The sequence below is a fragment of the Felis catus genome, chromosome F2 (assembly GCF_018350175.1).
Source record: "Felis catus isolate Fca126 chromosome F2, F.catus_Fca126_mat1.0, whole genome shotgun sequence".
NCBI classification, from domain to species: Eukaryota; Metazoa; Chordata; class Mammalia; order Carnivora; family Felidae; genus Felis; species Felis catus.
The window spans coordinates 28,777,384-28,792,854 of record NC_058385.1 but is presented as its reverse complement, the minus strand read 5'-3'; the positions used below and the strand labels follow the sequence as shown (position 1 = coordinate 28,792,854).

The following is a 15,471-nucleotide window of genomic DNA, read 5'->3' as shown; positions in this document are numbered from 1 at the left end:
GATAAGCGTCCAACTCTTGGTTTCAGCTCCAGTCGTGATCTCACTGTTTGAGGGTTCGAGCCCTGTATTGGACTCTGTGGTGGCAGTGCAGAGCCTGCTTGGGATGGTCTCTCCGTCTCTGCCCTTCCCCTGCTCACATACATTCTCTCCAAATAAACAAGTAAATAAATAAATAAATAAGTAAATAAGTAAAAATACTTTTTTTTTTTTTAAAGATGACCTCAGTGAAAAAGTGAGACCTTTTTGTGTTTTTGGAGTCTAGTCTCTGACTCCTTTGTGATAGAAAATTCAGGCATTCATTTGTTTTCTCAACAGGTTGTGGTGTCCTCAGTTAAAGGTCCACCCAGAACATATGTTTGGTAATAGGTTGAGAGAGGGAATGATGTCTCACTGTCATTATAAGTGTAACTCTTGCTCTCTTCATATGTCCAAAAACATTTCTTAGGAAGAAGAACGGTCCCTGGCTTGTCTGTTGGACATGAACTTTAATTTCAGTTATTTTGAGAGGGCAGAAACCTGTTCACCTAGAATATTAGGAGCTCCTGCCAAGTGAGACTTTCTTTGCAAGTCAGTGGGCCAAGAACATGGATTTGTACTTTATAGGAACTCATTTGTCACTTAGAGTATTTGCATTTAGGTCTTAATAATTTGAATGTGTTTGCTAATTGCTGCATCTTTATTCTGGAGATGGGACACTGGAGAGGATAGGGTATTCTTATACTGTGCTACAAAAGATTTTTTTCCTCTTGCAGTAAGAAAGAAGGAGAATAATGGCATTTTCGTAAGGCAGTATTTCCTAAAATTCTAGTGTGGTTTCTACTCTGAGGGCTGACATTTGTAAAAGAAAGCCAAAATGATTCAGTTTAGGAATTGAAGCCCCCTTCTCATCTGGGGACCCGTCCCTGCCCTGCCTCCTTTGTCTCTCTCTCTCATGCATACCAGGCACACAAGCCTTACCTTGTCTCCACCGAGTTCTACCCTTTTTCCCCCTCCACTGGCCTCTAATTCCCTCATCTGTCATGCACCATCACTCTGACTAAAATTTCTGTGAAAAATCACCGGGACACCAGGTCCCGTGGCTTCTTTGTAAGTCTGTAGCATTTGGTCTTACCTACTTTCTTTCCTCCTGTTATCCCTGTGATGTTGGTCACTTGGGTTTTTTCTTTGCTACTTTTTGCTTTTTCAGAGCCCTTGAGCCACACTACCAAAGTTCAAAACCAACCTTCACCACTTACTAGCCATGTGCCTGGGGAAGTTAACTTTCATGTGCCTTAGTTTTCTCATGTGTAACATGGGAGTAGAGAATAAAATCTGCCCCATTGGGTTGGTGTGAAGTGCAAAGAAGAATGGCACATAGTAAGGATTTTCTGGGTTCTGCCATCGTCATAACTGTTGGTTCTTCCATCGTCACCATCACCATTATCATCATCACCACCACCACCACCACCATCAAAGGGCACTTCCTGCCCTTTGCAGCCTCTTTGGCTTGCTTCCTACTTTCAGGCGTTCCTACCTTTTTTCTTTCTTTTATTGGACTGCCCTTCTCTTTGGGCTTTTTCTTGACAGTCTTGAGATTCCCACATTGATATCTTTAGCCCTAACCTTTTTCTGAGCCCCAGAGTCTAATGGTTTGCACACAGAAATCTCCTGAGCATTATAAACAAACCTGCCAAAATGAAATTCATTCTGTGTACTTCCTTTTTTTTTTTAAATTTTTTATTATTTATTATTTTTTGAGAGAGAGAGAGAGACAGAGAGCAAGCAGGAAAAGGGCAGAGAGAGAGGGAGACACGGAATCGGAAGCAGGCTTCGGGCTCTGAGCACTCGGGACAGAGCCTGACGCAGGGCTCGAACCCACAGACCGCGAGATCATGACCTGAGATGTAGTCGACCGCCCAACCGACTAAGCCACCAAGATGCCCCCATTCTGTGTACTTCTATAGCCCCCCCTCCTTCCTTCCACTGTGACTCTTTTGTCACCATCTTAATTAATGCAGTCCCCAACTTTCACAGCTCCTGCTGGGGAGAGTCCAGAGTTTAGTCTGTTCCCCTCACACCCTGGTCATCCAATTGGATTCCAGGATTTGTTGATGATCCCTTGGTGGTGTCTTGCAATATGTCTTTCCTTTTCTGTTCCCAGTGTTATTCCCTGGAACACACTCTTTGTATTAGTTTGCTCGGGCTGCTCTAGCAGAATACCTCCAACAGAGTGGCTTAAACAACAGAAATTTATTTTCTCACTAGAGACTGGAAGTCTAAGATCAAGGTGCTAGCAGAGTCGATTTCTGGTGTGGGCTCCCAGATGTCTGTCTTCTTGCTGTGTCCTTACATGGCCTTTCCTCTATGTGTATATGCCTCCCTGGTGTCTTGGCTTCTTCTTATAAGGATACTATTCTTATTGGGTTAGGACCCTACCCTAGGACTTCATTTAACCTTACTTAGTTTCTTAAAGACCCTATATCCAAGACAACAGCCACAGCGGAGATTAGGGCTTGAACATGTGACTTTTGTGTTGGGTCACAATCCACTTCATAACACCCTTGTTGCTGCTGACGGTTTCACTGACTTCCCATCTCCCCTCTGTATCCATCTTCCTATGGAGGCAGGAATGATCTTTCCAAAGTGCAGCTCTGCCCATCTCCCTCCCACTGCTGAGAACTTGAGACGGCCCCCCATTGCTCTGAAGCAGTATGAGGAGGATTACTGCTAGGAGACTTCGGGGACTTTCATTTCTCGATTCCTTACGTTCACTCATCTGGAGATGGGAGATAACATTACTACCCCCGTGTTGCCGTAAGGATAAAATGAATGCTAACGAGTAGTTGTGGTTTTATTATTGTAAAAAATTACATTCACATTCCTCAGCCTGCCGTTTGAGGTCCTCCATCACTTTGTCACTCCGAGGGCGGTCCTGTGCTCTTTTTGGGTTCCCAGACCCTCTAACAATGTGTGGGGAACCTACCCCACATGTAACACGAAACACTTCTCAAACAGCAGCAGGGTGTCCAAGAGTTCAAGCAGGCCTGACACTGCCTACCCAGAAATAGCGTCACATTCTAGGGGTTAAGGGATCAGCCCTACAACACTGTCACTCCAGCCCCCCTTCAGATGCCAGGTGCTTACCTGTGCTTTGTGCTTCTGACCTGGCCTGCTGCAGGTTGGAGGTTCCACTGACCTGCTTGGGTTTGAATAATGTGCTAGAGCAGTCTACAGAACACAGGGACACACATTTACCAGTGTATTAAAGGGTACAGTAAAGGATATAAATCAACAGCCGGATGATGAGATTAGGGTGAGGTGTTCGAGAAGGGCGCCCATGCTCTCTCAGAATGTGCCATTCTCCCCAGGTCCACCGTTCACCAGCCTGGAAGCGTACCGAGACAAGGCCTCTTGGGTTCTTATGGAGGCTTCTTTGCATAATCATGATTGGCTAAAGCTGCCATTATCTGATTAAATCTCCAGCCCCTCTTGCCTCCCCAGTGATCAGGGGTGGGGTGGGGGTGGGACCGAAAGTTCTAACCCTCTGGTCACATGGTTGGTTCTTCTGGCAATCAGCCACTGCTCTGGGGTGGGGTCCTAAAGTCACCTTCCTTACAAACAAGAGACACCCATTTCACCTGTATGGCTGTGTCCGCAGCGTTTTTCTGGAACTGTGGCTGAAGACCAAATACACCTGGTCACGTGAATGGCCAAATCCGCATTTCTTATATCGCACGTGCCCGCAGCCTCCATCACCTGGGGCTTGTTAGTGATGCAGCCTCTGCATTGTAATTAGATCCTCAGGCCCTTTGAATGTGATGTTCTGGCTCATCACCGGGTTCTTAACTACTGTCCGGCTTTCTGCTGCTACAGAAAGAATACAGGCTTTGGAGGCAGACCACCTGTTTCCAGATGCCAGCTACTTCACCTGCTAGCTTCATGTGGGTATGGATGTTTACAAAAACTCTCTGCCTTGGTTCCCATCAGAAAACAGCCCATAACACCCATCTCCCAGAGATTTTGAGGCTTCCTTGAGGAAGTATGTAAAAATGGAGCATTATCTTTTGTGATTCTAAGTTGAGTTTCAGATTTAAAACTAAGTACTTTTTTGTTCTTGGCTCATGGTACTCTGTGTGTGTGCATGCGCGCGCGCGCGTGTGTGTGTGTGTGTGTGTGTGTGTGTGTTTTGGTCAAGGTTTGCTTATGTGGCACTAGTGGGGGAAGGAAGGTGGTGTTCACTGACACCTGCCCCCCTCCATCTCCCTCCTCTCTGTCCTGACTGTGGAACAAGGTCCTCCTGGCCTTCCTCAGGAAAGATGTGACCTGCAAAGGATGCGATGGTGAGACTTTTTGTTCGGGAGAGGGTTCATGAGCTGCTGCTTCAGTGGAAGGTGGAGAGGATTCTTTCAGGTCTCAGAAGTGGCTAGGAACCAGGAGAGCCTGGGTATCTGATCTGTGACCATAAGTAAATTCTGTTGTGCTGCCTCCCCTTATATTGTCGTGAGAAGGGACCCGCTCCTCTCTGCCCCAGCTCCTTCAAGGCTGCTTGATCTGATGCAGAGGTCTTCTCAGTCATTCAAAAACACTTTTTTTTTGAAATCTACAGGAAGTTTGCAAGAATACAAATGGTAAAAACACCTGCATACTCTATCCGTGTTATTCATTCGCTGTTAACATTTTACCCCATCTGCTTTATCATTCTGTGTGTGTGTGTGTGTGTGTGTGTGTACATATACACTCATATAGTATTTTCTGAATGATTTGAGAGGAAGGTGCATACATCCATACATGGCCCTTTGCTGCTAAATCTTTTGGTTTGTATTTCCTAAGAGTTGGGATATTCTCTTATATGATCCCAGTACAGTTTCAACTTTGGTAAATTGGACATTGATAGAATACTTTTTATCTAATCTGCCTTCTTATTCCCATTTTTGTAACTGACCCAGTAGTGTCCTTCATAGAATTTCTTTTTTCCTTTTGGTTCAAGGCCTTCAACAGATCGGATGAGGCACATTCACCTTGGGGAGGGCAATCTGCTTTACTCAGTGTCTACCGATTCAAATGTTAATCTCATCCACAAACACCCTTGCAGATGCAACTACAATAATGTTTAATGAAATATCTGGGCATTTTGTGGCCCAGTCAGGCTGACACACAAAGTTAAGCATCACATATGGACTCTTGGATTCTTGATTTATAATCCACTGCTCTCTTTAATTATGTCGGTGGTTAAATTGTTGTATATTTGGCCAGCTGGAGCTCCTTCCAGCTGTCTGCTGTGTTAGTGTGATTCGTCCATAATGTCTGGTATCAGTGGCCTGCCCTATTATTGGATAATTACATTGCCTGTGTGCCCTTCAAGGTCCCTCTAGGTAAATTTTTGTATGTGTCATGTAGCTTTTACATCAGACTATCCCTTAAGTATCTCTTCAAATTAGGTATGAGTGAAGTGCTAATAGGAAGTTAGAAACTTAATATTCTTTACAGTCATTTTTACTTACTCTGTTTCTATTTGCAATAACATGAGTCATCTAATGGGTTATTCTTCTGTAGTATGCATTTTCCTGGCTGTACTAAATTAAGTTCTGAGCTGCCCATAGGCTCCCTCTGCAGGCACTACAATGCATAAACCCTTTCCTGGGGTTGTGGGATAGATTTCTTCTGCCCATTTTCTCTTTTGATTGGTTTGTTACTCTACAGTTTTTACACAATTATGGATCATACAGTACAAACAGTTTGGATCCTGATTTGTCTATACAATGTCTCAAAAATATATTTCCTTATAAATCTATACATTTCTACATCATCATGTTAATGTTTGGATAATTTCCTATTAGATGAATTAAATTTAGCATTTAAATAACTTCATTTTAGTAGGCATTTGTATTTATATTTTCCCCATTTTATTTTTTTAAATTTTGTTTAATCTTTATTTATTTTTGAGAGAGAGACAGCATGTGTGCAGGGGAAGAACAGAGAGAGGGAGACACAGAATCCCAAGCAGGCTCTGGGCTCAGAGCTGTCAGGACAGAGCCTGACATGGGGCTTGAACTCACAAACTGTGAGATCATGACCTGAGCCGAAGTCAGACGCTCAACCAACTGAGCCACCCAGGTGCCCCAATTTTTCCGCATTTTACAGAGCACTAAAATGAATATTCCTCGTGTGATACACCACTCATAGGGCTTGAACATAGAACTTTTGTGTTGGGACACAATTCAGTTCATAACACCCTTGAGTGCTGACCACTCATATGTGACTTATTAAGCTGAGCTTGACTAGTGGGTAGGAATTTGCCAGGTAAAAATATAGAGAAAAGACATTCCAGTTTGAGAAAATTGTCTAATCCCAGTGTAGGATGTTTTCAAGAAACCGGAAAATCAAGTTTGGCTGATCCACGGTGGAGCAATAGTGAGAAATGGTTGGAAAGTAGGTATTGTGGGAGTCTTTCCAATTTTAACCACAAGTGAAGCGGAACAGAAATTTACTTGTTTGCTGGGAATTCCAGGGTAGTAGCTGGATCCAGGGGTTCAGATGCTGGTGCTCCATCCCTTACTGGTTTCCTTTCTCCCGTCATCTCGTCCCAGTCTCAGCACTCGTTCTCTTGCCTCTAGGCAGGAGGAGAGAAGAACCTGACCCTCCCAATAGATATCCAACAGCTCGGGTCACAGGAATTGTCACTTCCCCCAGTATTCATTGAGTAAGTGTCAGGGAAGGCCTGTAGTTGGCACTGTTTGGGTCAGCTGTCTGCCCCTAGCGCAATCCCTGTAAACAAGGGGCCAGGGTATCCGGGTGGACCAGATCTGAAGCACAAGCCCATGCCTAAGGCCAGGGAGTAGGTGGGAATTATGGCAGACCGTCCCCCAGGGAGCAGGGGAGCACGAGACATGAAATTCCTCAAGGAAAAGAAAGTGTTAAATAGCACTGCAGACCTGGACAGTCATGGCACGTCTTTACCAGAACATTCTAGGTCAGTCTGAAAGTAGGGTGTGGTCGGTGAGAGGGGGAAAAGAGGGAAAGGATGAAGAAAGCATACAATACGAGTTGGACGAACAGCTCCTGGTAGTGTTTCCTTCTACAGAGCAGGAGTGCTTGGAAGCGATTCCTGTGAGGTCAGGCCTAGGTGAGTCAGGATGGCACATTTAGAGTCAGGAATAGGAGAAGGAAAAGCAGGGAATTCAGTCGTAGGCTTGTTGATTTTGAAGTGCTTCTGGAATTCCCAGTGGAAAGGTCCAGCAGGACAGAACCACATCTTACCTGGTATTTCCTTCCTTGGGCTGTGCCAGTAGACTCCTTCAGAGCGCCCTCCCGGTAGCCTCTACTTACAGTGCGTCCTATTTGCCACTTCCGGTGTCATCTTGATAAAGCTTCTTATCCTCCCTCCACCTGGCTCAGACACCCTCAGCGGGGTTTTTTTTTGCACGCTATATTAGGTATAGAAGTTTGTCACTCAAGGTCTTTAATGGTTTGTCCTCAGGCTACATTTCCAGTTTTTATATCTTACAGCTCCCTTCTACTTGGTACATGAATCTTGAGTCAACTGAATTTTTGCCATTCCGTTCACATAGCCCATGCTTTTCCCACCTCTGGTCTTCCATTCTCACTTTTCTTACCTGCTAGCACGTCTTGACTGGGATCTGACTGGAGAGCTACGGCTGGCTCAGAGAGACATGATGTTACCCCAAGATGGCACCTAAGCAGGTAGGATAGAGATTTCAGACGTCAGTTAAATGCTAAATCCTCATGTTTTAGAAACAAGGTTTCCAGTGTCAGCATGAGCCGTTATTTGATTTCTTCATTTCACACTGGTTAGAGCCAGCACTTCAGGGTAGGCATCACAATAGAGAACTCAGCGCCTCCCCTGGAGGGGAGGACAGGGAGGCACAGGGGGACTGGGAAGGGGGACTGTCACACTGTGTGCTGCTGTTGCAGTGAGTGCTGGGGGGTGGGGAGGGTACAGAAAGTGGGAGAGCTTCTGAGGAAAGGTAGCATTTCTGTCTGAGTCTTGAAGGATGAATGAGTTCAGCAAGCAGAAAAAAGGCAGCATTGCAGGCAGAGGATGTAACACGGATGTCTGCACTGAAGGTCAAGGACGTGGGATTTTGGAGGGATCCCACCCTCCAAATCCGTTTGGATTTTGGAGCAGTGTGGAGGTGGCCATGGTTTGCATTGTATGTGTGTCAGTATTAAATATCTTGTGTCTTAGTTTGGACTGCTGTAATAAATTATTATAGACTGAGTGGCTTATCTCAACAGACATTTATTTCTCATGGTTCTGGAGGCTGGGAAGTTCAAGATCAAGGTGCCAGTTGATTAGATTCCTGGTGAGAGCCCTTTTCCTGGTTGCCACATGCTGTCCTCTTGTGTCCTCACATGGTGGTGAGAGAGAGCTGGAGCTAGCTCTCTTTTTACAATGAAACTTACTCCATCCAGAGGTGCCATCTTCCTGGCCTCATCTGAATCCAGTCACCTCCCAAAGGTTCCAGCTCCTACCACCATCACACTGAGTGAGGGGTTCAGCATGTGAATTTTCAGCCCGTAACACTTTGTAATACTTGTGGCTCTAGGAGGAAGAGCAAGTATTGAGAGGGAGAACTGTTTTTTCTACCAGTTATTTAGTGGCCAAATGCAAAGAGTATTGAGAGGGCCAGGGACCCCATCAACCACACTCTAATCCAGGGGCATGATGCCCATCCCATTGAGGTAAGAGATACCTTGGATTTCAAGAAACCAGACAATTCATTTTTTTTCAAAGAATAATAATAATAAAGAAGTCATTATATTCTATTTCTGAATATAGACTTGACAGCATTTATAGTTGCTCAAATTTTGCTATCTTTTAGGAAAAAAGGGCGGATTGACTTTTGTTGTTAAAAATAAGCTTTTTAAATTTTTTTTTGTGGGAGAGAGAGAGAGGGAGAGAGGGAAAGAGAAAATGAGAGAATGAGCAGGGGAGGGGCAGAGGGAGAATCCCAAGCAGGCTCCTCTGTGTCAGAGCAGAACCCGGCTAGGGCTCAGACTCATGAACTGTGAGATCATGACCTGGGTCAAAATCAAGAGTCAGATTCTTAACTGACTGAGCCACCTCCTTGCCCCCAGGGAGAGTACATTTTTATCAGGTTGATTTGCAGAGGTAGGATACTGCCTTTTTTTCTTATGTAGTGATAGACTGTTGCCCACCTAAGAGAAGGGTTGCCTTTATGTTTACCTCTTTAATAGTAGGTGAGCCATTCATAGAAAGTTCTAGAGCTATCACTTGAGCAAAAGCCTTGGTTAACATAGAAGGAATCTGCTAATAGACTTGTGTCAAAGAAAACGAATTTGGTGACTAAGACGTTTTGCTTACAAGGTAGCTGACACCCAGTCACTCTGCAGGGCATGCTGTACAAATGGAAATAGGTTTTTCCTGCAATTTGCACACGGGTTTATTGTAGCACCTGCAGACACATGGCTTAAACAGAGAAGGTGCAGGAATATCTGGGAGCTTTACCTTCAGAGCGGATTCTTCTCTTTGCAGTATATGTAACTAAAACACACCCATCTTTCCAGAAAAGGAAAAGAAAGGGAAAGAGAAAAGGAGGGGCGGGTGGGAGGACAGACTGAAATTTTTGTTACACTAAGCCAGACATTACTTTAGATAAAGTAATAATGGAAATACAGCTTTATTTCTATACCAAGTTATACTTAGAAAGCTGATCACTAAACCGGGAAGCTTGGCTTTCAGAACTCTGCTGTAATCCAGGGTGGAAAAAACTATCACCCAGATGGCATTTGTAGGAGATTACTGCCTGGTAATCCTTCCTTGTCCTAGAAGATTAAGTCTGGCCTGGTGGTAGTGGTGGTCAGCTGACCGGTGTAAAAAAAAAAAAAATGTAGTTTCTTGTAACTGTGCCAGTGTCTGACGTTTGCTTGAACTGTTTGTACATCTGGGAGATACTGCAAAACCTGGCCCTCCTTTGTTTACCCAAGAAAGCTCCGCTCCCCTGTGCTGGTTGTTTCTTTGTTGACTGAAATTAACAGCAGGTGGTGAAGAGCCCTAAGGTTGCTTGAGAGAAGTCATTTATTAAACAGGCCTGCTTGTCCTGAGGGTGTGAGGGCTTGGAGAAAGAAATGCCACACCTGGGCCAGGAAGCCAGGCTCTTCAAGCCCTGGGGTTGATTTCTTCAGCAAGGTTGCACATGGCGATGTGACCAGAGCCACACTCACCTGAAGCATATCAGACGGTCATAAAACCATGCGTTCTGCCTTTGTCTGGAACGGACTGTAGAGAGATGGATTTTTATGAAGACTACCAGTCCCCGTTTGACTTTGACACAGGAGTGAACAAAAACTACCTCTACTTGTCTCCTAGTGGAAACTTGTCTCCATCCGGATCACCTACTCTGCAGAAGTCTGGTAACTATTAATTTTCCAAAGTTAAATGTGCTGTCATTAAACCTGGACACAACTTGAGGTTTGCTTGGTTTGCTTGGCTTTAAAATTATTAGGATAAAGATGTACCACGGCCTTGCTGTGTTGAAACTAAGTTAACAAATCTGTCGTAGATTTCATGCAGCGCACTAGATGGCTCATTAAATATTTAGAATATATTTATTTATATGTAAAGTAGGAACTTTGACTTTAAAGGTCATACTATTTATATGAACATTCGAGTTCTGATCGCAGTGAGTTCATTGAGCTGATAAATAACAAAAAAGGGAGAATCTGAAGGTCTTTGCTTGTGGTCATCTGTATGTAAATTATGAGGATGCACCCTGATTTTGTCTTTGTTAAGATGAGGCTGAAGACTACATTTCAGGTCCTGTTAGTGGCTGTCCTGGATTTTGTTCCGGAATACTGAGAGCAACATACAGAAATACCTAGACAAGAGATTTTTTTTTTTTTTTTTTTTAAAGAATTCACTCTTGTTGTGCCTTTGGAAGCAGTCACTCCTTGACATGTGCCCGTATGACATTGATTTGAAAGCCAGGTACCGGCAGGGAGAATCTTAGTTTATCAGCCCAAGGCTGGACGCAGCCCTACCACACTGTCCAGGTCACTTCTCTCATTTTGCAGCTAAAGTTTAGACATCACTGAACGACCTTTTCTGTAAAACTAACTCGCCAGAGAAGTGAGCAGATTTTCCTAGAAAGTTATTTTTTTTCCTTATTAATGAAGGCAAGGTCATACTTTGCCCTTTGTAAGCCTAAGAAGTGGGTAGTTGAGAACGAAGTGGTAAAGGATACAGCAGGAAACCTAGTTGTAAGTATTTTGAGTCATAGTTGCTAACAGCAGAGCACGTGCTGAAACGACATTCCTCTGTTGGTTGCAGCCATGGCCACCTGTGGGGTGTAGTTTGGATTTCCAGGAAGGGGAATGTTGAAGATAATAGGTTAACGCTGGTTTCTGGAAGTTGGGGACTGGGAGGCAGCTGTTCGACGTCTGCCGGGGGTGTCAGATTGCCGGGAAGCCCTCTCCCCCGCTCCGTTTCCCCTACCCCTGTGGCCAACCTTGGACCTTTGCAATATAGGAGATCCTAGCCCCTAAAAGGATGGCATCGTCCATCCTAACTTCTAAATCCTATTACAGAAAATGCTTCAAGAGCAGCACAGAGTAGGAAGTTCAAGCTCGATGACAGAGTAAAGCCCAAGTGACAGAGGGCTATGGGAGTCAGGGCTGTAGTTACGTGACTTCAAGTAGATCTTGGTGATCAGTATGCATGGGTTTGAGATTCCTGGGAGGATTTACCGGGCGTTTTAGTTCTTTTCTCTCCTGGCATCTTTTACCTCCTTTCACTTTCCCTAGTTGCAGTAATTGCTGCCTTTGGATATTTGCTGTTAAAATTAAAGCAGTTAGGAACAGTGAATATGTGTCTCGGCAAATTTCAAACAATTGTCTTCCCAATTCTTAGTCGCCGTCTATAGGAGTCTGGACTCATGATATTAAAAACAAAATTATATATGAAAAGAAAAGACAAGTGAACAACAAAAACTAAAAACAAACTCATGTACCCACTAGTGCTTAAGTTTAGTAGTTTTCTTTAATTGGAAAAAAGGAGGGGGAGAAAGCATTAAAACAAACAGAAACCACCCTAAGCAGTCATTTAGTAAGAACATGGTGATTCTAAAATAACCACGTAAAAGAGGATCTAGAACAGTAATCAGTAGTCTCTGTGCCCTGGACCCCTCAGGGCACAAGAAGCCTGCAAATCTGTTTGAACATCAAGCATGAGGCATAGATGGAAAGAATACTATGTCTTGGGTGCATTTGTACTCTTTGTATTTCTATGCAGGAGCTTTTAGGAAAGATACATTATAAATACATTTAAAAGTTCACGTGGCTTTTGGTCACTCTGCATTTTCTTTCTTTCTTTCTTTCTTTCTTTCTTTCTTTCTTTCTTTCTTTCTTTCTTTCTTTCTTTCTTTCTTTCCTTCCTTCCTTCCTTCCTTCCTTCCTTCCTTTCTTTCCTTTCTTTCTTTCTTTCTTTCTTTCTTTCTTTCTTTCTTTCTTTCTTTCTTTCTTTCTTTCTTTCTTTCTTTCTTTCTTTCTTTCTTTCTTTCTTGTTTCTTTTTTGAGAGAGAGAGAGAAAGTGCCAGTGGGGGACTGGCAGAGAGAGAGGGTGAGAGAGAGAATCCCAAGCAGGCTGTGTGCGCAGAGCCCGACGTGGGGCTCGACCTCCTGAACCGTGAGATCATGACCTGAGCTGAAACCAAGAGTGGGACGCTTAACTGACTGCCCCCCCCCCCCAGGCGCCCTGTACTGTGCATTTTCTTAATCAGCAAACAAGTAGTGCACAAAAGGGACTGATGGTAAAAGGAATCCTACTCAGAAAGGTTGGGAACGCTGATCGGAAAAACATATTCTTTGATATTTATCCAAGCCATGATGGGGCAAGTGAGAAAGTAATGAGATTTCATCTATGGGCAGAATGTTCCTAAGAAGCAGTCTGGGTGGGGGATAGGATGAGGGCCAGTGGCTGGAACAAAGAGAGAGAGGTCTTTTATTAGGGATGTTTAAACTCTGATACAACCAACCCACATTCAGAACACCTTACACTTCTTGACCCACAAACCTTGTAAATACAAATATCAATAACTAAAGCAGAACTCTGTGAAAACAGAACTTTACTGTTTGTGATATCCTCTGATATTTTATACTATTCCATTTCTTTTTTTTTTTTTTTAATTTTTTTTTCAACGTTTATTTATTTTTGGGACAGAGAGAGACAGAGCATGAACGGGGGAGGGGCAGAGAGAGAGGGAGACACAGAATCGGAAACAGGCTCCAGGCTCTGAGCCATCAGCCCAGAGCCTGACGCGGGGCTCGAACTCCCGGACCGCGAGATTGTGACCTGGCTGAAGTCGGACGCTTAACCGACTGCGCCACCCAGGCGCCCCACCATTTCTTATTTTTAAAATATTCATTTGGTACTGCTAAATGGATTTCACAGCCCATGGTTTGAAAAGCTGATATATAATTTTCCGAATCTGGATCTAAGTTCCATTAGGGATGTTAGCCTTTTGGGATCACTGTTCTTCCCTAGCACCTGAAATAGTCCTTGACACCTGTGGCTCAACAAATATTTGATGAGTGAGTGAGTGAGTGAGTGAGTGAGTGAGTGAATCAAATGAAACTGTCAGGGACGGACTAGTTCACACTCTAGCTCATTTTCTAGATGTGAACATTGAGGCCAAGAGAGGTGTTGGGACCCCCATTGGGACTCACACTCATCCCTCAGTCCTCAAGCCAATGTTTTTGTTTCTTTTTTGTTTGTTTGTTGTTGTTGTTTTATCACACCATCTTGGCCTCTTTGGTGACAGATATTATAGAACAGGTTAATCATTCAAGGTGTGTAGGGGCACCTGGGTGGCTCAGTCAGTTAAGCGTCTGACTCTTGATTTCGGCTCAGGTCATGATCTCAAGGTTTGTGAGTTTGAACCCTGCATTGGGCAACTTGATGACAGTGCAGAGCCTGCTTGGATTCTCTCTCTCCCTCTCTCTTTGTCTCTCCCCTGCTTACATGCTATCTCTATCTCAAAAAAGAGAATTAAGAGAATTAAGGGGCACCTAGGTGGCTCAGTCATTTAAGCATCTGACTTTGGCTGAGGTCATGATCTCGTGGTTCCTGAGTTCAAGGCCCACAATGGGCTCTGTGCTGACAGCTCAGAGCCTGGAGCCTGCTTCGGATTCTGTGTCTCCCTCTCTCTCTGCCCCTCCTCCACTCGCACTCTCTCTCTCTCTCTCTCTCTCAAAAGTAAATAAACATTAAAAAAGAAAAGAAAAAAAATCATTTAAGGTGTAGTCTTTCCTGCCACCACAGGCTTTACCATGGGGGTATTTTGTTGATTATTTATGTGCTGCATGGACTTGTACATTCCATTCTGTCTTTGCACTTGCTGGTCAGCACAGCCATCTCTCAGCCAGCGTCCTTTGTTGCATTTTCATTGAATACCTACAGAGATAATTTCCCATGTGCTATTTATGTAGAGTCATTCTTCCTCTTAAAAATTTCCTAATGTACAGAATGATGCAGCCCTGTTGTAGAAGACATCTGTGGTTATTTCTAGTGAGTTCGGGAAATAGGATCAGGAGCCATTGAAAAATCTGACCTTTTGGTTACATCGCTGTCGTTTGAACCTGTAAAAACACTGAAAAACCATCAGATTCCTTAGCTCAGAGTCCTTTTCATTCTGTTTCGTTCCCTTTTTGGTTTCTACTTGTATCATCTTTCTTTTTAGGGAAAAGGTTGTTGTTACTTCTTGAGAGTTTTTCAAAATTAATTGTGAAGGTCTTAAATGGCAAATACTATATGATTTACAAAATAAAAATGAGAGCACAGTTGAAGTGTCAGAGAACTTCCTTGTTCCTACAGAGGAAATTTAAGAATGAAAGTGACTTCCTCCCTGGGGATCCCCAAATCTCTCCATGGCTGGCTTTTGTGGAGTGCCCTAGTTACTCATGTTGCACTTGATTGGGATTGAGAGGTCAGATGGTTCTCAAGTAATCCACTGAAGATCCACCCCCTGCTTTTTTTTTTTTTTTCTTTTTTAGATGAAAGAGATTCAGAGGTCAGTTTAGGAATTTCTGGAGGAGGAGAGTAAAGCATTTGAAAATACTGATGTGTTCTACCTTTGTGATCTTTCCTTCCTCCTCTGCTCTTTCTGTGAAGTTTTGGGAGGGTGATCTTTTTGAGTAGGAAGTTGGCCGCTGATCAGGGCCCTGCTTTCAGGGGTGAGTCTTGGGAGCATCTGGGCGCCAGCTCTCTTTTCCTTTTTGGCCTTCGAACTGCCCCCCCACCCTTCAGTGGCCCTGACGTTGCCCAGTTAATCTCCAGTTAAGGTTCTGGGTCTTACCCCAAGTGCAGTGGGTCAGGTTTCCTAAGCCTTTTGTTCCTTGCTGCCTTGGTGACAAGTACTTGACTCATTTTTCTCTCCTACTCTGTTGTACTGTTATCACCACGGGCAAATATGGGAAAATTATAGCCTTAGAAATAGGAAGTTTTCATGGCTTGTG

At 43.9% G+C, this 15,471-nt stretch overlaps 1 protein-coding gene across 6 annotated transcripts in view; it reads left to right on the top strand.

The window, feature by feature from the left end:
• The window catches only part of TPD52 (tumor protein D52), a 111,166-nt gene that overhangs the window by 61,839 nt on the left and 33,856 nt on the right, over positions 1–15,471 (top strand). The window contains exon 1 of one of the 6 annotated variants that reach the window (XM_019822807.3): positions 9,811–10,374. The exons of the other annotated variants lie outside the window; for them this stretch is intronic. Coding sequence (XP_019678366.1) covers positions 10,251–10,374 — 124 coding nt within the window. The 5' untranslated portion in view covers positions 9,811–10,250. Of the gene's footprint in view, positions 1–9,810; positions 10,375–15,471 lie in introns of those variants that run through there. 6 annotated transcript variants of the gene reach the window in all.